This window comes from Medicago truncatula, chromosome 7, assembly GCF_003473485.1.
Source record: "Medicago truncatula cultivar Jemalong A17 chromosome 7, MtrunA17r5.0-ANR, whole genome shotgun sequence".
Classification (NCBI taxonomy): domain Eukaryota; kingdom Viridiplantae; phylum Streptophyta; class Magnoliopsida; order Fabales; family Fabaceae; genus Medicago; species Medicago truncatula.
In genome coordinates, this window is record NC_053048.1 from 32,402,213 (window position 1) to 32,425,141 (window position 22,929).

General features: G+C 32.3%; 2 protein-coding genes and 1 pseudogene across 2 annotated transcripts; 2 read left to right on the forward strand and 1 right to left on the reverse strand.

Annotated features, from left to right (window-relative positions):
- The first annotated feature begins 535 nt into the window (after positions 1–535).
- On the forward strand, positions 536–1,726 carry LOC11426429 (putative F-box protein At3g16210). Its single transcript, XM_003623271.1, has one exon. It carries the CDS (start codon positions 536–538, stop codon positions 1,724–1,726), a length of 1,191 nt encoding a protein of 396 aa, XP_003623319.1.
- A 6,723-nt stretch (positions 1,727–8,449) lies between these two features.
- LOC11412824 (disease resistance protein RUN1-like) lies at positions 8,450–16,055 on the forward strand (annotated as a pseudogene).
- Positions 16,056–17,939: 1,884 nt separating this feature from the next.
- Positions 17,940–18,931, reverse strand: LOC11412129 (transcription factor LAX PANICLE 1). Its single transcript, XM_003623275.4, has one exon. It carries the CDS (start codon positions 18,700–18,702, stop codon positions 18,241–18,243), a length of 462 nt encoding a protein of 153 aa, XP_003623323.1. The 5' UTR covers positions 18,703–18,931; the 3' UTR covers positions 17,940–18,240.
- Positions 18,932–22,929: the final 3,998 nt, after the last annotated feature.

A 22,929-nucleotide genomic window follows, 5' to 3' on the forward strand; every position in this document is an offset into this window, starting at 1 on the left:
TAAACTATGGTCTAATCACTTAATTATTGGGACGTTCAATTTTCATATAGGAGCCCTATCAAGGTATTTCCACATTTTTTTTTTGGATCTTTTTTTTATAAGCAGATTTCCAACTTAGACCTTTTGATATTTCTTAATGGAAACGAAAGATTTAACAGATTTTTTATATTTTAAGGAAAAAGATTTAACAGTTATATATATACTAGTGTATGATTTTAATAATTATGTAAAAAAGATATTTAACAATTATATATTGTTTAAAAAAATTAACAATTATATATATTTTTTTATTATTAAAAAAATTACACATATTTGCGTAGGGGATCAAGAAACCATAAAACGAGTTAAAAATTTCATCATTAAGAAATTAGGGTTAGAAAAAGAATACTTGCTTCTCAATTAAGTATTCTAGGAAACACACTTCTCAATAAGTAGGACCCTGCTCCCTTCTCCTTAAATCGAAGGCAACCTGCTGGTAAGTCAGCTCTCTCTCTCCCCTATTGCCTTCTGTTTTGCTTTGCTTTCTCACCGCAAGATGGCCAAATCTTTGGGTGAAAAAAAGGTTAGTAACCTTGTACCGGAGGATCTTGCATTATTAGTTCTATCAAAACTTCCAATCAAATCTTTGAAGCGTTCTGGATGCGTTAAGAAATCATGGTCTCTCTTATTTGAAAACCCTTCTTTCATGACCATGTTCCGCAATAATTTCATATCTATTCCTCACTCTTACTATGATGATACAACAATCATCCTGCAAGAGGTTGTCCACAGACCTCTTCAAACTCCTCGTGTTAAATTCTATTTCCATTCACTATCTAGTAAGAGGTTTGAGAATAGACTCAAATTCCACTTGCCAAATCCATTTCAAGAGGAGGACCCTAACCTTTATATTGTAGAGTCTGGTGCTGCCAATGGAACTCTTTGCCTCCACAGAGGATTCGATGAACTTGTATTGTGGAATCCAAGTACCGATGAATTGAATGTCGTTCCTTCTGGTTCTATGGTGTCTATGCCACCTTACCGAGAATCTTTCATTAAACTTCATGGATTTGGTTATGACCATGCTAGAGATGACTATAAGATTATCAGGTATTTTTTTCCACTAGATGACCATGATCTTTTACATCTCAACCTGTCGGAGGAAGATGTTCAACGGGATGAAATATCTTATGCAAGTGTATGGGAGATTTATAGTCTAAGATGTAACACTTGGAAAGAACTTCATGTCGATATGCCCTCACATTGTTATTCAGGTTTACTGTACACAAATGGAATATGTCATTGGTTGTCTAAAAGTAATGCTGAATATTACTTGGTGTCATTTGACTTGAGCAATCATGTGTTTTTTACAACATTCGCGCCCTTAGCAACACCAAGATACATAGATCCCAATCTTGATTTTAAGGATTTGAGGACACGATTGGTGATGTTAAATGGTTCCATTGCTTTGATCTCTTGGTATGGAGACACGACCACCTTTCACATATCAGTTTTAGGTGAACTTGGTGTGAGTGAATCATGGACTAAACTCTTCATTATTGGACCTTTATCCGACCTTTTTATGTATCCTATTGGAGCAGGGAGTAATGGTGATATATTCTTCAAAGCAGGAGATGGAAAACTAGTCTTTGATTTAAGAACACAGATGATTGAGGAACTTGACGGTGTTGAAGAAACATATTCAAGAATTATATTCTATAAGAAAAATGGAGGAATAAATCATTAGTTAGTTTTTGTTGTTCTCAATTATTAGGATCTTTTAATGATGTGTTTCGTGCTTGCAATTAGGCGTCATTTAAAAATTAGTCATTGTAATCGATAATCCTGGCAATTTACCCTTGCATTGTTTAATCATTTAAAATTTCGTCCTTTGACCAACTTAATCACTGCCACGTCATCAAATTAGCAAAATGGCATGGGAATGGACAAAAATACCCTCGTCATCCATTCGTGAAATGACATTTTTACCCCTATCTTCATCTTCTTCTCATAATAAAGACGAGGGTAGTTTTGTCCATTCCCATGCCATTTTGCTAATTTGATGACTTGACAGTGATTAAGTTGGTCAAAGGACGAAATTTTAAATGATTAAACAATGCAAGGGTAAATTGTCAGGATTAGCGATTACATAGACTAATTTTTAAATGACGCATAATTGCAAGGACGAGACACATCATTAAGTCTTTTATCTTTAATAATAAAAAGTGGTTTGTCAATCACCAATTATCATATTTATGATTACGAAGCATATGAAAAATTAATAAACCATTTTGTAATTATGAATTTTGCAGCTTTAACCATTTTATATTAAAAGTATTTGTAATATCTTTCTATTTGAAAATTTATGTGGTTTTTATCTCAATTGTTGGAATAATCTTTTGTTTGTATTTCAAGCGGATGAAATTTCATAGTAATTATACAGTCATTTTGAAAGAAAAAAAGCTCTTTAAACCAACAATGAGAAGGGAATCAAAACACATATTTCAATCATCTTGCCTTAAGTTTTCTTTTAGTATTGTTTCAGATACACACTTGAGATTTATGATTTGGAATATTAGTCTTTAATATGTAACAATTGACGTAAATTGTTCTTTAGATCTCCTGTTATTTTATAAAATATATGTTAGAAGAATATGTTTGACTTGATGAAGATATCAAGTTATTTGAAATGCTTTAAAGCAAGATGATTAACTGATCGTTCTGTAGGATACAAATGAATGCTCTGATTAACATATTGCAAAGAAGGAATCTTGGTAAAGTCTTGAGTTTGTATGGTTTATATATACTTTTTTTTTTTTTAAGATTCTTAACACAGTAGTAGAATTAGTTTCTTTATTCTATAAGAAAGAAAAAAAGATGGTGGAATGGTTTGGTTTGATTTAAATACCCTAATGATTGAGGACTTCAGCGTTATAACATCTAGATTTTGTTTTAAGATAGTAATTCGTAAGGAAAGCCTCCTTCCATTTGTAGGATTAATTATTTAATTTTTCTTCTTATTTTCATCCAAGAGGTATATGATCGATTGTGGTTATTAACTTATTAGGGTTTACCGTGTATCCAAAGTGGCATGTTAGTTGCAAATATCATAATTATTAAGAATTTTTTTGGTTGTGTTTGAATGTTAATTATAGTTCTATCTGGTTTTATTAAGAAATTTCTAGATGATATGATTTCTCTTTCTGTTGTATTGAGTGGCCTCTGGTTTTATGTAAAAATAGCATATATTTGGAAAACTTTATAATCCAATGACAAACATATTTGTTTTCTATTTAATAATCAAAAGACAAGCAAGCATTTCTTGCTAAAATATCTGTTGTGGGAACATAAAATAAAAGTCACAAACTCAATACATGCTACAAAAACCACTTAATGAGAAAAGAGTGAGAAAGAAAGATGCAGGCAGAGAAGAAGAATAAGAATAAAAGAGAGTAACCAAAATGTTGTATTGTAAATTTTTAATAGCAACCATTCAGTGAGAAAGCCTTAAATTATCGAATTGAAAGATAAAAAATATCACTGGAAAAAGAACAAGTATCAATGAAAAAAATGGTAGAATGAATGAGTCTATGTAGAGGATGTGTGTGCCGAATTCAGTTAGTGGGAAGGAAATAAAAGCCTAAACGTTATATTTGTAGTCGGCTTCTATTTTCCAAACTGTTGTTGCATGAGATTATAGAGTGAGTTATGGCATGTGCATTCCTCAGTTAGACTTCTTATTGAACTTCAATTCTTGAGCTTTTAGAACTTCAATTTTAAGGGTTTATTAAATCTTGAGTATCTTGACAAAGCTTAGATTCTTAGGTTTGAGAGGCTGCACAAATCTTTTCAGAATACCTGATAGCTTTAACAATATGACATCTCTTAAGGTGTTTAGAAAGACCAAATCTACAAGGAAATAACTTAATTGCACTTCCTATTCCATCAAGAGGCTTTACCATCAAGCATATTTAAACTTTTCTCACTGTCAAAGTCTTGACATTTTCCTGAGCTCCCAACTAGAAGTGGTTCATCAGATTCAGTGGGATGATATTTTAAAACAACGTCCAGATCCCGTGATGACAGATCAGGAATATATATTTTTGATTGTCCTAAGCAGGCGGTATTCAGAGAGGTACCATTTGAATGGCTAAAAAGACTAGTTGATGTGTGTATTATGCCTACCTTACCTTCCCCCTCTCTCCAGTTTCACAGTTAAGATACTTGTTTGTGTTTCAGGAACCTCACCACTTCCGACATGGATTTGAAATTATTCTTCCTTGTTATCAGATTTATTTTCTTCATGAGTTTGATTACAAATGTAACGGGGATTCAATAATAAGGAAGGATAAAGGAGTTTGATATGCATGTCAACTGGCTCAACTTTTTTTTTTTTGTATAGTATTTGAGGTGAATAATCCGGTACCAACAGGTATCATTCCCCCTAAAACAACATTCTCTTTTAAGACCTTTCAACCAATCAATACGACCCCGAAGAGCGGCTTTTGCTAAAACTCTAGCAGTTTCTTGAAAACTCGCTTCGGATATGAAACTTTGAGTATTCAGAGATGTTTTTGTTATTCCCAATAATAAAGCTCGGTAACAAATTGCTTCTTCCAAGGCACGCCCAGTTCGTTCTGCTCGCAATAATCCAATTAATTCACCAGGTAAAAATACATTAGACATTCCATCTTCTGAAACCAATACTTTGGATGTTATTTGACGCACAATAATTTCGATATGTCTATTATGGATGTGTACTCCCTAGGATCGATAAACCTTTTGGATTTTGTTAACCAAAGAAATACGACTTTGCGCTATAGTTAGCTCAGCACCAATCAAGAATCCCCAAGGAATGTCGAGAATTCTTGTTATACACTCATTCCAAACATCAATTCTTTTTTCGAGATTCATCGATATTGAATCAATCGAACGTATTTCTAATATTTGTTCCACTTTTGGAAGACCTTGTGTTATATCACCGGATCTCGATTTTTCATATATGAATGTAACTAAAATATCTCCTTGATAAAGGATTTCTCCATAATGGCCATGAATGGTTGCTCATGGAGTCGCCAAATATGGGTTAGCCGATCTTATTATTACAGAATCCATTTGAACATTATAACTTGACCCGATTTTAGATTTAGATGTGGTCCATTTTTTATTTTAGCTATACATATATTTTCACAAATAAATTGTCCAAGACTAATTATTGTAAACGTTTTTTCACAATAATAATGATGGAGAAAATACCATTTCAAATGGAATGGATTCAAAACGATATTACTGTCTAGATCGGGTTTAAAAATTTTATCATTTTCATCCATTAAATAATATTTAATTACTTGAAAAATTTCCGTTATTTTGTCAAGTTGGAAATTTTTCATTATTGATATTTGATTATGAGTTATTAAACGGTAAAGTGAATACAAATTTCCAACTTGACGGGCTATTCCTAAAGGACCTAATGAATTATTATTATTAATTGGAATTTTAGGATTTTTTTTTTATCCCATTGTGATATTTAACATTGTTGAATGGTCTTATTTGAAAACAATTAGATGATGACAAAATTATCCAAGATCGGCATTCCTTATTTCTATTCAACAACATGCAAATAGTTCCGTGATTTTGGCTAAGTGATTTTTTAATTTTTGCCTTGTAATGAATGGAAAAAAAATGGATTGATATTGATCCGATCCGATTCATTATCCGCGATCAGTCCTAAACCAGATGATTCAATTAGTTCGGACTTGTATAGTCTTGAATTGGGATCAAGGCAAAAAAAGTCCTTCTATTGAGGAGGCCCCCTCTTCCTTTGTTGAAGTAAGTATTTGATTGAGTATTTTCTAAGAATTGAGTTAGTAAAATCGAACACTGCATATATCAGGAAAAGAAAATTATCACAATGTAGAACAAGACAAATTGGATTATCATAGGTTTCATGCATGGGAGGTATTACGTGCTTCCACTCACCAACATTTTCAATGTGAATCAACAATTGCATGTTCTTACTACAAGCCTTTTGCTTTGGTGGGATGGGTTGTAAAATTGAATTTAAATTGAGCTCAATATAATTCATATCAGTTCACTTGTTGGTTCGATCTCAATTGAATATAACAGTTAACACAATTATTTACTTTCACTTTAACTCAATTAACACAATTGAGGAATATAGTGGCATTGATGAACCCTAATTTGTTCTTCGTTCCCAATGCGCGTTTCATAGATCGATTCCAAGCAAGGTAATTAGAACCATCAAGCTTTGGAGAAACAATTAGAGAATTAGGACCTTCCCTAGGGTGTACGAAGAACGCAGAATCATTATCTTGTTGAAGATGAGCAGGAACAACTCTTGGAGGCATGATGAAAAGAAAGAACACAGAAGAACAAAATTGAAGATTCCCGAACAATCAACAAAAAATTCACACCAATACGATGTGAAAATCACAAAGTGAAGAAGAATTCAATCAAATTTCAAGAAGAAACAAAGAATCAATGAACGATCAAAGTTGAATTCAATCGAACCAAAGACAGAGGATCGTGAAACACAGAAAAACGATGATTGAATGCAGAATCTGCAATCAGAAACAAAGGATCGTGAAGAAATCGATCCAAGAAGATGAACAACGAAGAATGCACAACAAAAAACGGTTAGAACAATATTAGGAAACCAGAAAAATGAATGGAGAAGTATTATTCTCATTGATGAAGTGTATCTGTTACAGCAAGTATATATAGACATATGTTTGTGTACATTAATTAAGCTATCATATACTATAGTGTAGCTAAGTACTCTTAGATCTAGTTGCTTAGGCTGCAAGTAATGATTAACAACTAATGTTACCGACTTCTTTATCTTTATCATCTAATAATATATTCTGGATATAATTAATTGATTCTGAAATTTAGATATTTGTTTATTAATTCTTTAATGTTTTTAGTTTATGTGTCTCACTGTGTTTAATAACACTCCAATTGTTAATGTGGACTTAGTTTTCCTTTGGTTTTTCCATGTAATTTAATGCAGCAAATTGATTCTGAACTGTTTGTGCCTCCTCGGCCTCCTATTTACCTCGGTGACGGTAAATAAGCTGCAAAAGGATTGAAGTGCACCGCTGCGAAAATGCAGCATATTTCTCTGAAAACTATTCTGGTATATAAGCTGAAACACCAAAGAAATGATATATACACATAAAATGACGAGTTTCTTGTGAAAAATGTTCACAAAGGAGTGTCCCAAAAGTTGGGATTTATTTACATAAAGATTATATGGTTATTTATTTTGATACGTTCAAGAGGGGAAAAATAATTAGTTATCCTTTTGTTTGATAATGTTCGAATATTAAGTTGTGGCTTGGTTGCTCATATATAAGAGCAATCTAAATTTATTGCACTGATCAAACATGATTTATCGTATCGAAATTATTATTTGGTTTCTTATAGAATTTATTCACATGAGATAATTATATTTAAAGCATAGTCAAACACTAAATATAGACATTTTTTTCTAATCAAGAATTTGAACATTGATTTGTTACGTTGTAAAATCCAGCTTCTTTCGCTTGACCTAATCTGCTTTCGATGTTGTTTCTTATTTAACTTGGTATATTATCACTTAATTTAAATTGCTTAAAGAACGTCATCGTCGACTTAACTCGGTTGGTAAGGTTAGAAGTTCGAACCTGAACACCACAAAAAAAGAATTGCTTAACGAACGTCTCTTAGCATATTTTTGTTTTAATGTTTTGCACCACAGACGCGAGTCTTACCAATTAACATTTACCTTAAAACAGGCAAGCTTCAAGTCGGATATATATAGTTTAGATTTTGCAGGTTTGGAGAATCCATATAGTTGACCCAAAAACATACTTAATTGATTTGTTGTATTGATGGAAACCGTGTTCTCATGTAAGGGTGTTCACGGACTGGGTTGGTTCAATTCGATCAAACTAAATTGGTTTGGATTGGATAAATTTGAACTCAATCAAATGATGATAACAAGTTTCTTTAGGAAATTTTAAGCATATGCAATTTCTATGTTGGAAATTGTGTAGTTATCATTTTTACATATGTTTGACTTGTATTTTTAGAACAAAGTTTTTATGGGTCTTTTAAATAATGTCCATAAAACACTTGTTAACAAATACCCCTCAAATTTAATACTTAGGTAGCAAATACCCTCTCAAATTAAAAAAAAAATCAATTATCCCTATGATGCGGCATAACGTAGAGGTGTCACATGTAGAGTTAATTGTCACGTCCGTCATAGGGTATAACAACCAAAACAAGTGGAGGGGTAATCGATTAACGTTTGACAATTTCAAAGGGATTTTGAAGTTTCTTAAATGTCGGAAATTCTTTTAATGAAAATTATAATTTGAGGGGTTTTTTGATGAAAATCATAATGTCGGTAAATTTATTAAAAATAACTTTTTTATTAAAGCAAACCAAACTCCATAGAACTTTTGCATGTGGTTGGAATGAAGAAGTTTATGAGCTTTGCATGTGGAACCCACACGGTTCACGTACATATGAATGAATGTATGCGTTTTTCTTCCACAAACGCAATGCTTCTCTTCTCACTCCAAATGCAATACATCTTCTCATCATAACGGTGAGCGAGAACTGAGAACTGAACCAATTCTCCGATAAGGTATTCTCAACTTCAATATTTTCAGGTGAGAACTTATGCTTTATACACCTACCGTTTTAATCTTATACACCTTCCACTATCAAAAATCTAATTTTAGTTCTAATTTACACAAAATTTCATTTATTATACTGTTATATATCTTAACTGATCATGAACCTGTTTGGATTTTCTACCCAATGTGTGGTTTTTTAGTAGAACTTATGAAAACAACTTATGATATTGTTCATAAGCTTATTTTTGTAAGTTTTCCAATATAGTTTAAATGGAAATTAATTAACTATTTTATTGTTTGCTTTTGAAATCGTGATAACTACAAATAAGTTGTTATCCAAACAGGCCCTATATGCATTGCATTTTAATTTGGTGGATAAGTTAACTATGAGATCTGTGCTCTTACTACATTGGTAAACGAGCTAAGATTTTTCCATTTCTTGAAGGAAATGGAGGTGTTCATCACTGTAGTTTTAGTTAAGGTTTTAAATAAAGGTCAGGTTCGCGGTCACGTATAGGATTTTGCGATTTCGGCTGTTACGGATTGCGGTTGTTGCGGTGTGAATTAATCACAACATTGCACACCTCTTAAATAATGATAATAATGTAAATAACTTAAACTAAAGATAGATTTGGAGTTCTAAACTAGACAAGGAGATAACATTATGTAATTTATGATTAAATATGTACTAAAGATATGATTTTCATCTATTTCAATTGAAAAAATACCCGGATTATGTGTTTATTGTCATGAACGACATTTTTTACGGCCGTAACGGTGTTTCGTTGCGGCTATTATGGCTTTTGGTCGTGATTTTTGTTCACTATGTAGAAACGGTGAAAAACAGTAGCATCATCTACCTATACCTTTTTGTCGCGGCCTTTTTCTCGGACCGTTTTTTAAAACCTTTTAGTATATAAATGTCTAATTATCTTCACTAATATTTAAAATTTGTGCATTTTATCTCTTTTATTCACTTCAAAATTATAGCAATGAACAACTTCATTCGTTGTGAGAAATAGAGACGGATCCTTAACCTTTGTAAAGGGCCCCATTGGACTCATCTATCACTTTTTAATTCAAATCAAACCTGTAGGGCAAGTGAGGTATAATACAACTTCAATTTCTTCGATGGATTCTGATAGCAGCGAAGGCTATAGCTATAAATATGATGTATTTATCAGTTTCAGAGGTCCTGACACCCGCAACACCTTTGTTGACCATCTCTATGCTCATCTCACTAGAAAAGGTATTTCGACCTTCAAGGATGACAAATCGCTTCAGAAAGGCGAATCCATTTCACTCCAACTTTTGCAGGCAATTAAAGATTCGCGGGTTTCTATCATTGTCTTCTCCAAAGATTATGCTTCATCAACATGGTGTTTGGATGAAATGGCTGCTATTGATGAATCCAGTAGAAGATTGAAACTAGTTGTTTTTCCTGTCTTCTATGACATTGATCCATCTCATGTAAGAAAAAGATCTGGAGCGTATGAGGATGCCTTTGTTTTACACAACGAGCTGTTCAAACACGATCCAGACAGAGTTGCTCAATGGAGGAGGGCCATGACTTCTTTGGCTGGATCAGCAGGCTGGGATGTCAGGAATAAGTAAGTATAAACTATAATGGTTATTATTTTTTGTTCTTTACCATTCTTAATAAGCATTTTTGTCATACAATTAAATTCTTAATAAGCATTTTTGTCGTTCAATTAATTCTTTTGTCTGTGCAAGACTAGTTTACAAATCAAGCTTGTTTAAGAAAATTGTATTTCTCTCTAGGTTGGAAGCAAATTGCACATTTTTAGCAATCACTTATGTCCTCTTGTATATTATTATTTATTAGGCTTAATTACACTTTTGGTCCTTGCATATTGACCAACTCATGAAATTGGTCCTACCTCTTTTAAATCGAACAAAATCGTCCCTAAACTATATGTTTTTTTGTAGTTTTAGTCCTATCTCCCTATTTCCAACTCCAGAAACGCACATAAATGACAGTTTTAAGCCAACCACCTATGCTCAACCATGAAATAAACAAGGAATAAATCACATGAGTACAAGGAATCTACTTTGTTCAGCACACAAACCAAGAAAAACCCTAATTTCTAAGACATGTTTCAGATATGTAACGTGTCTCGGAAATTAGGTTAGCGTGCTGAATAAAGTAGATTCCTTGTACCCACATGTTTTATTCTTTGTTTATTTCATGGTTGAGCATAGGTGGTTGGACTAAAACTGTCATTTCTGTGTGTTTCTGGAGTTGGAAATAGGGAGATAGGACTAAAACTGCAAAAAACATATAGTTTAAGGACGATTTTGTTCGATTTAAAAAAGATAGGACCATTTTCGTGAGTTGGTCAAAATGGTAGGACCAAAAGTGTAATTAAATCTATTTGTTATTATTATAAGCACCCTTCTTTTATTGTGTCTATGTTGTATGTCGATCTTTCAAAAATATTCTTTGTCTCTAATTTGTGTAACTTTAACTTTTCATATTTCAAGATAAATTAGTAAAATATTTGTCCCAAGAAAAGTTGTCCCCCAATGAGTGACCCAGTTAGAAAAGACTTTTGTCCCAAATTAAATGACCATTTTCCTTTTCAAGACAATATTAATCGCTTGTATTCCAATTCTACACGATAAAGGATAATTTAATAAAAATATCACTCTTTCTTAATCATTTAGACATTTTTCTTAATCTGTATGAAATGATAAAAATGTCACTCATTATGGGATAGTATAAATAGGGAATATGTTTGGAAAAAATAATAATAAAAACACCTAGTAACTTATATTAAGGGACAAAATAATATTTCAAAGAGGGTTTATAATTAGAGGGAGTAGATAATTTAGTGATCTTATTTTCCCCCTTTTCTTTCAGGCCAGAGTTTGATGAGATTGAAAAAATTGTTGAGGCTGTGATAAAAAAATTGGGTCATAAATTCTCCAGGTCTGCTGATGATCTTATTGGAATACAACCTCCTATAGAAGCATTAGAGAGTCGTCTAAAACTAAGCTCAAGGAATGGTGGTTTTCAAGTTTTAGGAATATGGGGGATGGGTGGAATAGGAAAGACTACTCTTGCAACTGTCTTGTATGACAGAATCTCATATCAGTTTGATACTCGTTGTTACATCGAGAATGTTCACAAAATTTATGAAGAGGGCGGTGCTAATGCTGTGCAGAAAGAAATTCTTCGTCGAACTATAGAAGAAAAAATTCTAGACACGTACAGTCCTCCTGAAATAGCAAGAATTGTAAGAGATAGGCTACAAAACAAAAAGCTCCTTGTAGTTCTTGACAATGTTGATCAAATTGAGCAACTGGATGAATTGGATATAAAACGTGTATTCCTTCGCCCAGAAAGTAGACTAATCATAATCACTAGAGATCAGCATATTCTTAGAGCTTGTGGAGCAGATATAGTTTATGAGGTTGAATTGATGAATGGTAATGATGCTCATAAACTTGTGTAGAAAAGCCTTCATAAGTGATTACTCAAGCAGTACATTTGCAGAGCTGATTCCTGAGGTTTTAAAATATACTCAAGGTCTTCCATTGGCAATTAGGGTAATTGGTTCTTTCTTGCATTCACGAAACGCCAAGCAGTGGAGAGCTGCCTTAGATAGATTGCAGAATAGTCCGCCGGACAAAATATTGAAAGTGCTTCAAGTAAGTTACGAGGGCCTAGAAGAAGAAGATAAAGAAATATTTCTGCATGTTGCTTGTTTTTTTAAAGGAGAGAGGAAAGATTATGTAAGCCGAATTCTAGATGCTTGTGGATTGCATCCTGATATTGGAATTCCACTTCTTGCTGAAAAATCAGTCATAACCATTAAAAATGAGGAAATTCATATGCATGAAATGTTGCAAGAGTTGGGGAAGAAAATTGTTCGAGGAGAACATCCAGATGAACCAGGATTTTGGAGTAGATTGTGGCTTTACCGGGATTTCCATCATGTGATGATGACACAAAAGGTAACATATCTCTCCAAACCAAGTTTTTACTTATTAATTAATTAATTTTTATATTTTAAACATAAAAATCTAATCAATATGTTTTTGAATCAAGATTTTATGGTAAAGGAAAGAACAAGGCAAGAAACTTGTGTTCAAAGTGTAATTATATTTTCCTCACTCCAAGGAGACTAATGAGGCTTAAAGTAAGAACTCATTAAATGTGAGATCATGCAGTGCTTCAATTGATTGTTCTCTTACGATTGAATGTAGTTTAATGCGTTATGGGCGAGTGTTTGTCCAACGGGATTTTGAATAAACTTGATTCTCTACAATTGATTTGGTTAAGTTATGTTTGAAGTGACACAATTTATGATTAAATGTTTTTACTCTAAACGTAAACTTAGTGTAAAACTTTTTGTAAATTTTTTAACCTAATGCAAAAGCACTTTTCATTACTTGTTTGCAAGCCATAGTTCTGTATTTTTATTTGAAATTATGTTGACACATGAAAAATAAACCTGACAGATAGTTTTCATCGTTATCTCTAACAAATACTCAAAATCATTTAGCTTTTTATTTGTTTTTATAATATGCTTATTCTTAAATTTTCAGAAAGCAATAGAAGCTAAAGCCATAGTTCTAAATCAAAAAGAGGATGACTTCAAATTCAACGAGTTGAGAGCTGAAGATTTGTCAAAACTGGAGCACTTGAAACTGCTCATATTAAATCATAAGAATTTTTCAGGAAGACCCTCATTTCTTTCTAATTCCCTACGTTATCTTTTGTGGAATGATTACCCTTTCATTTCTTTGCCATCAAATTTTCAACCATATCACCTTGTTGAATTGAATTTGCCTGGCAGCAGCGTCGAACAACTATGGACAGATATCCAGGTACATTTACTACTCTTTTCATCTCCATGCCCCCAAATAAACAGTTGAGGAATTAATTGAGGTAACGTTAAACATTTTAGAAGTAATACATTTCAAAGAAAAAATATATTACATATTGCATGGTTGCACAACTATTTAAAGTTAAAAAATAAAAATAAAAAGTTTTAATATTTAAAGTAATATTTTTTGAAAACTCCTTAAAAGTTAGACGTACATGAGTGGTGGGTTTTTATTTTATACAAAATAAATAGTATCCACATTCCTCATTTACTTTTAGAAGAAGTGGCACTGCTTATATAGATATTGAAAACATCAATAATTTTGAAACATTAATAGAAGATAAAATATTAGAAGTTTCAAATCAGAGGAAGTAATAGTTACCATAGTCAATATATTTTAATTATGTACATGATTGCATGAATTTAAACAATGAACTAGTTGAAGTACTTTTTTTTGTTGTTAGTACAAGTATTACATGACTCAAGGCTTTATGGTGTCACCTGCTCCAAGTGACAATACTTTTTATTGTTATAATGCATGTACGCTTATAAAATGTTCAATATTGCTTTTTGTTTCTTGAAAAGGACTATTGTTGAAATTTTGAAAACATACTAAAGTGAATTATTGAAGTTTTAATACAACAATACTAACATATTAATGGCTAACTCTCTGTTCACAGCAAATGCCCTATTTGAAAAGGATGGATTTGAGCAACTCTAAAAATCTCAAGATGACCCCATGCTTTAAAGGGATGCAAAATCTCGAGCGACTAGATTTTGCTGGATGCATAAGCTTATGGCATGTGCATCCATCAATTGGACTTCTTAGAGAACTTCAATTCTTGAGCTTGCAGAACTGTACCAGTCTGGTCTGCTTTGAGTTTGGCAGAGTATCAGAGTCAAGTTCTCTCAGAGTTCTGTGTCTCTCTGGTTGCACAAAACTTGAAAATACTCCAGATTTTGAGAAATTATTAAATCTTGAGTATCTTGACATGGATCAATGTACAAGTTTATATAAAATTGATAAATCTATTGGGGATCTTACAAAGCTTAGATTCTTAAGTTTGAGAGGCTGCACAAATCTTGTCATCATACCTGACAGCTTTAACAATATGACAAATCTTATGACACTAGATTTATGCGGCTGTTCTAGATTCACGAATCTTCCGCTGGGATCTGTATCCAGTTTTCATACTCAGCAATCTTTGATTTCTCTTGACTTAAGCTTTTGCAATATTTCTATTGTGCCTGATGCTATTGGAGAGTTAAGGGGTTTAGAGAGACTAAATTTACAGGGCAATAACTTCACTGAACTACCCTGTACCATCCAAAGACTTTCCAGTCTAGCATATTTAAACTTGTCACATTGTCATAGGCTTCAAATTTGGCCTTTGATTCCAATAGAAAGTTGTCCATCAGATTCAGTGGGAAGATATTTTAAAATAAAGTCTGGATCCCGAGATCACAGATCAGGATTATATATTTTTGATTGTCCTAAGCTGGCGACAGGTTTCCTTATGACAAATAGAGAACGGTCAGCATACTTATTTAAATGGCTAAGAAGACTAGTTGAGGTGTGTATTATGCCTACCTTACCTTACCTTCCCCATATAGTCCAGTTTTAGAGTCGGTCACTTCTTCTCTTTTTCTAATATATGCATACTTGTCTGTATTTCAGGAACCTCGTCACTTCCGATGTGGCTTTGACATTATTATTCCTTTGCGACAAGGATATTTTCCTTGTGGATCTGACTGGAATTCAGTACTAAGGATAAAGGAGTCTGATATTGATGTCGACTGTCGCGGCTATCTTTTTTCCATAGTATTTAAGATGAATAATCATTCTGAAGTGTCTGATTCTCCCCATCAATCGCTTTCCTCACCAATGCCACATCCTTTTTATCTTTCTTTTGAGAGTGAACACACGGAAGAACGCTTTGATATACCACTTAATTTGGAACAGAATGTGGTTGATGGCTCAACTTATATTTGGACAATCTATATCTCTCGGGAACACTGCCATTTTGTGAAAACAGGAGCACAAATCACATTTAAAGCTCGCCAAGGTTTGATTATCAAGGAATGGGGATTGCGTGTCCTAGCCAAGAAAGACATAGCGGACTCAGAAGTGGGACTGATCAAAGATCTTCCTTTACATATTGTGGAAGTAGAAGAAAGCAGCATCAGCAGTAGCTTTGAGCCTAAAATCCAACTCCCTTACAATTGGTTTGTTTCTGATGAAGATGAAGCCGAGAAGGATGGAGCCAAGGGGAAAGAAACTGATCTCTTTAATCTTGGCCTTTTTACTGGAAGTTGATATGGAATGGGGCTTGTGTATGCTAACAAAGAAAGACATAGAGGACTCAGAATGCATAACACCAGGAAATAAGGAGCCGAGAGGAAAGAAATTATCTGACGAAGATCAAGCCATGATTGACGAAGTTATTAGGAAAGAATTGGTCGCTCTAATCTAGGCCTTTTGACAGCTTAGGTAAATCATTTGTATCCTAGAATTTCTCTTCAATTAATATGTTCAGCACATGATTCCTAATCTAATCATGTTTATCAATGTTTGCAGTTTTTGGTTGTTGGGTTGTGGGTGTTAATTTTCAGATTGTTTTTAATCATTATATGTTTTGTCTAATTGATCACATTTAGTCACGCTGCGATTGTTGCTGGCTTTATATATATGCCTTTTTCCTTGAAACACTTATATATGGTTGAAGACTTATTATTAAGAGATGAAACACTCAAACAAAATCTTTTTTCAAAGTAAAGTCACAATAACCTGTGATGTGAACCATACCATTTGACAGAAGAGTTTTATCTTCGAAATCTAGTAAAGGCACAACTCTTTGGCTTGTCATCCTCATTGTTTCTAGTTCCATCTGAGAAAAATAGTTTGTATAACCGGTCTTTTTCTGCTAGTGAACTATAGTTTTTACTTTTGTATATTTAGTGGTTCCTGTGTGTGTTATATTTAGTGGTTTATTTGTTTGCCTATCACTCATTAGTTGACTCTAATTAGAATTCTATATGTTCCATAGTTTTCCATTATATTCTGCTACTACAGCTTGATATACCTTAATGCTAACATCATTCTGGTCTCTCAAAAATGCTAGGAACAAAAATCATTGTGAAATTGAAGAGAAACCAAGTTCAAGTCTGAATATTCTTCAAAACTGTCTCTTGGAATCCAAGAATTGTTTGCGGTGAGTGTAGTGGTGTGACCATATTAAGGATGGACTTGTAAATATGATGGATTTGACAATTCAAGTGTCTTTTCAGTCTACAAAATCTCCATAGTTTGAATTTGACTTATAATAACGTCAGTTTTGTCCCAATAGAGATTAAATCTGAAACATATTATGCTCCACGTAAACGTTCATACATTTTCCAGAATCATGTGCTCTAAGAACTCTAGATCTCAATTGGAATCAAATTTCTGTGTCGTCGTTTTGAAGGAAAGCAAACTCCACAGTCGCATTAGATGTCCGAAGATCAGCCATACTTGGCACGTGCTTCAAATTGTTGATCTTGTTTCAACAATTTCAGTGGTTCACATCCAAGATATTGCCGTTAGCGTGTATCTCTGTTTCCCTACCTTCTATACGTAAGAGGATGGGAATCAGTAAGGAATCGGCGTGTCCATTACTTTATTTAGAAACTGGAAATCTCCGGCGTGAGGGAAGCAATTCTACCTTTTCTTTTTAGAGATGAATAAACCTTTCTCCGTTGATCCATCCATCAACCCCGAACAAACACATGAACAAACACACGAATGCCACTGTCCAATGTTTTCGGTCAGGATTTTAATCAAACATGAATGACTTCGACATTTGATTATGCATAAGTTGATGCTCCTTGTGCATCAACAATTGCATGTTCTTACTATAAACGTTTTGTTTTGGTGGACATAAAATTGAGCTCGATACAATCCTTATCAGTTCACTTGTTGGTTCAATCCCATTTGAACCATAGGCTAACCGTTTGTATCGCAGTTAATTCAACCAATTTTCTTAAGGTCATGTTAACGTATGTCCTAAAGATACATGTTAAGAAACCCACAGATAGTAATTATATTTTGAAAATAATCATTTTTTATTTTTTAAAACATTGAAATGCACAATTTCAATATAAAACTTCTATAAGAGGGCCTTTTTTAATTTGTTAGTAATCTGATTCAATTAGTCTTGAAAAAAAATATTCACATTAATGACCTTCCAAATGATGCGTAAAATTATCCACCAAATTTATATGGAACCCATATAATTTGGTGGGATTCATGAATTTTAATCAATCAAAGAGAGTGAGTTAAAAAGTGTGGGTTAAAACATATGTTGCTAGCGTTAATACAAGACGACTAAAAAATACAACTAATAAAACATTTGGATAAAAATAGCATGTATAAGACATAATAATACTCCAAAATTAGTGAAGAAAGGAAAGCAAATATCAAACGGCCCTGGCTACATTGACCCTCGATGTTACAAAAACACAAAACAAGACAAATTTTTGTTGTCTCTTTCAAAAACCTTGCTCTACATAAGACATCAATGCAAATAATCACCAAGACCATACATGTTGCATTTTTGGCACATAGAATAAGTGCTTTTTGATAGACAAAGACACTTCTAGTATGCAACAATTACATGCAAAATCTACATTGAACTTTCACTACATTAATATCACTCATAAGATATATAGCATTCAACCATTACAAAAGCTCACAACTAATTTAAGATAGTGACTAATTAATATTTCATAGTGGCATCAAAGATGGTTTTGATATCTTTATCTCCTTGAAAACAAAACTGCTCTAGTGGTAACTGTGGCAAATTCTGCATAGACTCAAATGTACCTGAAGGAATATTTTTATCATTTGAAGAATAATCTTGAGGAAGCAACATGTGTGACTCACCAATATCATCAACAAAGTTAATCAATGTTTCATGAAGCCAAATCTGTTTCTTAAGAAACTTAACATAATGAATAGCTTCCTCCAACATAGAAACAGTATCTAATTTACTTCCACCAGGGATCATACTCTGAAGAATCTTGAACCTATCACTGATTCTATGTCTTCTTTCTCTAGCTGCAACACTTTGTGGATCAGTTGAAAGTTTCACTGAACTTCCTTTGGATTTTTTCACACCTTTTTTCTCCTTTCTCTTTGAACATGACCCATAAGAATAAGAGATAGTGTTACACTCCATGTGCTAGCTAAGAAAATTAATGAAAGTTTTTTTATACTATGGTTTGAATTATTTTTAGTAGGGGAATGTAGTTATTTTTGAGGGGTAACATGTGTGTGTACTTATATAGGAGAAAATTGATGATTAATGTGAGTGACATTTGGTGTAATGATTTGAATGAAAGTGAGAGAAGAAATATTGTCGTGTCATGTTAATCAGTCAATCTTTGGCGTAGGATATGGATGTTTTAGGTAGGGACCCGGGTTAGAGGTTCAATTTTTCTTTCTTTTCTTTTCCTTTTTTTCTTTGTGCTCTTTGCTTGTGTTTATTCTATTTAACTCTATTTAATTAGGGACATGTTTATGTGATTTGTATAAATTTTAATTAGATTATTCACTTTTTACTTACTTTAAAAATAAGTAATTCTCGTGAGTTTAATTCAATTGGTAGAGACAATACATGATATATGTAGAGGTTGAGATTCGAACGTCGGACACCTCACTTCTCCACGTTTAAAATTCGTGAGTTTCAGCCAATAGGCTACTTGACAACCAAAAAAAAGTACTAAACTACTGACTAGGTTTTGTAATCTATAATTTTTTGGAATACCATATTATGAGGAAGAACTTTTTGTCGTTGTTAAATAATGTCTAATCTTCGTCGAAGAATTCATTAGACAATGAGATGATTTTCCTCTCCTAATCAAATTTTATCGGTTTTAAATGCGGCCTTGATTATAGTTGTGGTGTGGTCGCAACCTTAATATCATGTTTAAATTACCATCTAATATTTTTTTTCTTAACTCTCAAATTTCCGGTAAAATTGTTTTTATAATCAGGAGTCCGATTAAAAGGTAATTAAAATTTGACACATAATTATTTTAACTCAGATTCTCCTAAAAGATTTGCTCTTGATGACATTTTTTCTGCTCATAAAAATTCCTTAAAATTAAGCAACACTAAACATATATTAACTTTATTCAATAATGTTACATTATTCAAAATGTGTTTAATTGATATTTAAAGTTGTCAATTATCATAATACTATATTCGTAGACACACATCTGTCTCTATTGATTGAACTAATAAGGAATTTAATCTCTGTTTACAAGCACCGAAAAAGCTTATATTTTAAGTTCACTGACCGAACTAAACCCAAACTAATTGAAATTCGTTGTGATTTCTTAACACCAAACAAAATTCGAAGCGAATGTAGGAGGGAAAAACCAATGAAATTTGTTATTCTTCGGACAAAAAACGCTTACTTTATACATACTGATTAAAATACTCTCCACGTAAGTTAACTCGCGTTCAATAAACTTACGTATAACCTACATGAATTAACTTACGCTAGGGTTATAACATAAATGAGTTAACTCACACTAGGTTATGACCTACGTGAGTTAACTCACGTGGAATGTATCAATGTAGCAATCACGTCGAATTTAACACCTGCGTGACTTAAATCGCATGAAGATATTTTCGGAAATTCGGTTGAAAGTGAGCAAATTTTAATAGGAGAGTCACAATTTTCCAAAACAACGGCACCCCAAATATCTATAGAATTTCTTGGAAACAAACATATTTATGGACCAAAACTTACGTTTACATTAATGTAAATCCAAACAAACCCTAGTAGGCAAGTGACATAGTGACAAAGATTAGGCCCTCCATTTATCTTTTGATTAGAATGGTCACAAGTGATCAAACAGAAAATAAATAATTGGGGGGGTCCTTCCCCTAAAATCGAAGCAAATATTTTACAGTTGCATGTGTCACTAATCCCAACTACTAACAAATAGTCTATTACTTGTCTAGCTTTTTAATGTACGGTTTTTGCTTTTGATACTAAGATTACAAACTGTTTGTTAAAAGAGAATAACTATTTGGTTTTAATTTGCTTTCAGAGTGGAAATGAAAAGAACTTAAGGTCTAATCAAGCATTCAGCTCTTCTTTCCAAGAAAAGTATTAATTAAATCAAAGATTGATTCAACCACTAAACTATTAAAGTTTTGTTTTCATAGAAAGATGTTATACACATACTACTTTTAATTGTGAAAAAAATATAAACTAACCTATATAAAAACTTACATATATGAATTACCTCTTTTATATATTTAATATTTTGTCCATTTATAATCGATTAGGAATTAAACATCACATTTAAAATCAATAATCTTTCCTTCAAGTATGAGTCCAAACATCCTATAATTGCATTGTGACACATGCAACTGTAAAATTATAATCTTAACTCCCCTACCAAGTTAAACCAGAGCTCTTGATACCAATTTTTGAGAAAAATAACATACAAGTATAACGTGAAAACTCCAAGTAAAAAAAAAATTATGATTGATGTTTAATGACAACTAAAGAATATAACACACAATATAAAAAAAAAAAAAAAAAAAAAAAACAAAATATAACACAATATATAGGCTCCTTTTAAACACCCAAGGACTTCAGTACGCTATCACTTTCTAAAATAAATATATATGGTATACCTCACAATATCTAAAACCATGAGTATATAAGATAAAATAGTCGGATATAAATTTAAAGTGTTTTTGAATAGTTTATCTTATAACGGAAGAACTATCTCATATATAACATTGTTCTATCTTTATCTTTGCGCTACTAATCAATGTTAGACATTTACCAAGTGTAATTTCCACCAACAAAGGGCCATTCAAAAAGCAACATGGTGAAACAAAGATCAAGATTACAACGCATCTTTGATTCAAATTTTTTTTTTTTGTAGATAGACGAAATGACAAAGCCATTATAAATTTACATACATAAGTGGAGGTGCCGCGGTTCGAACCCCAATCAAAGCGTTCAGCCTAACAATTTCGACATTTAACCAATTGAACTAGGACTTATGGACTTGATTCAAATTCATACATTTGAGTATTAATGTTCTAGCTCATCTTAATTGTTTGGATCCACAGTAAATTTGACAAAATCATTATGAGCAAATTGATTTTAAAAAACTATGCTTTACAATATTAACAAAAATATAGTGGTATAGTAGTAATTTTGTCAAATCAACGGTAATTTCAAATATGTACTATAATGTTTTTGATATTACCTGCAAGACATTTGAGTTTAAATTATGAATAACAATTTTTAATTTTTCAATTTTTTGGTCAACTAGAGTTTTTCCTTAATCAAATTAATTTTGGTGTGAGGCTGGCAAAATCTGTTATATGTTGACATAAAAAAATATTACTTTTTTATCCAAATTCAATTTTCTTAACTCACTTTTCAAATATTACTATTAACTGCTCCCTCCGTCTCTATATATAAGCACCCTTTTATCAGAGGCAATAGATGTTTACATACATATAGGGACAGAGGGAGTAATGCAGATTAATTCTCAGGTAAAAAAACACAAATTAATTCTTTCAAAATCAATTTTAAAAAACAAATTAAATTAAACAAATAATTAATTAATTTCTATAAATCCCACACATCCCAAGGAATAAAAGTTGATTTCTTTTCGCATTGTCTTTGTTGGAGCTATTTATGTTGCCCAAAAAGCTGTGTTTTATAATCTTCTTACGATCCCAAAGGGTCCCTCATGTATGTTAGATTTGACAAAGTGCTAAAATTGCTCTTTTTCAAATTGATATTATTGTTTGAAACATTTTTTTTGTGTAAAACTTTTTCAAATTGATTAAAACCCCTATCTATTTAATAATCTGTATAGTAACATAACATGTAAAGTGGTTTAATAGTTCCATCCTTAGTATGTGACATTACAATGCTGCAAGATCATTATATCTTCTGCTACTAAAAGAATGATGATGACATAAAATTTTCATGGAAAAAAAAAGCAAGTAATAAAAGCTCTGAAACTAGTGATAGTAACTTTGAGGAAATGAGAAAATCACATGTGGCTTAGGGTTTTGATGTGAGAGGGTTGTTGGGTTGATAAAACGTAACTCTAATTATTCTTACTTGTTCATATGAATTTCTTCAGCTTTACTTGTCTACTCATATTTTCTAGCTTATTCTATAGCTTCATCAAACACACATCAATCTCTCTCTGCAACAAAAATATATAATATAAAGTCTAGTAAAAATGAAAATATGTTAAAATAGTTATTTTTATTATTTTCAAAAATGCATCCTTCTTAATTAACATTTTATCTATCTCTGTATTACAATGATTCACGATAAATGTATACTTTTTTCTTTTCTTGTTAACAAGTAATTAAATTTAACACAAATTTAAGAAAATATAAC

What these genes read in the sequence shown, in the direction of transcription:
- LOC11412129 (XM_003623275.4), bottom strand. Translation starts at nt 18,702, where the DNA reads ATGGAGTGTAACACTATCTCTTATTCTTATGGGTCATGTTCAAAGAGA.
- LOC11426429 (XM_003623271.1), top strand. Translation starts at nt 536, where the DNA reads ATGGCCAAATCTTTGGGTGAAAAAAAGGTTAGTAACCTTGTACCGGAG.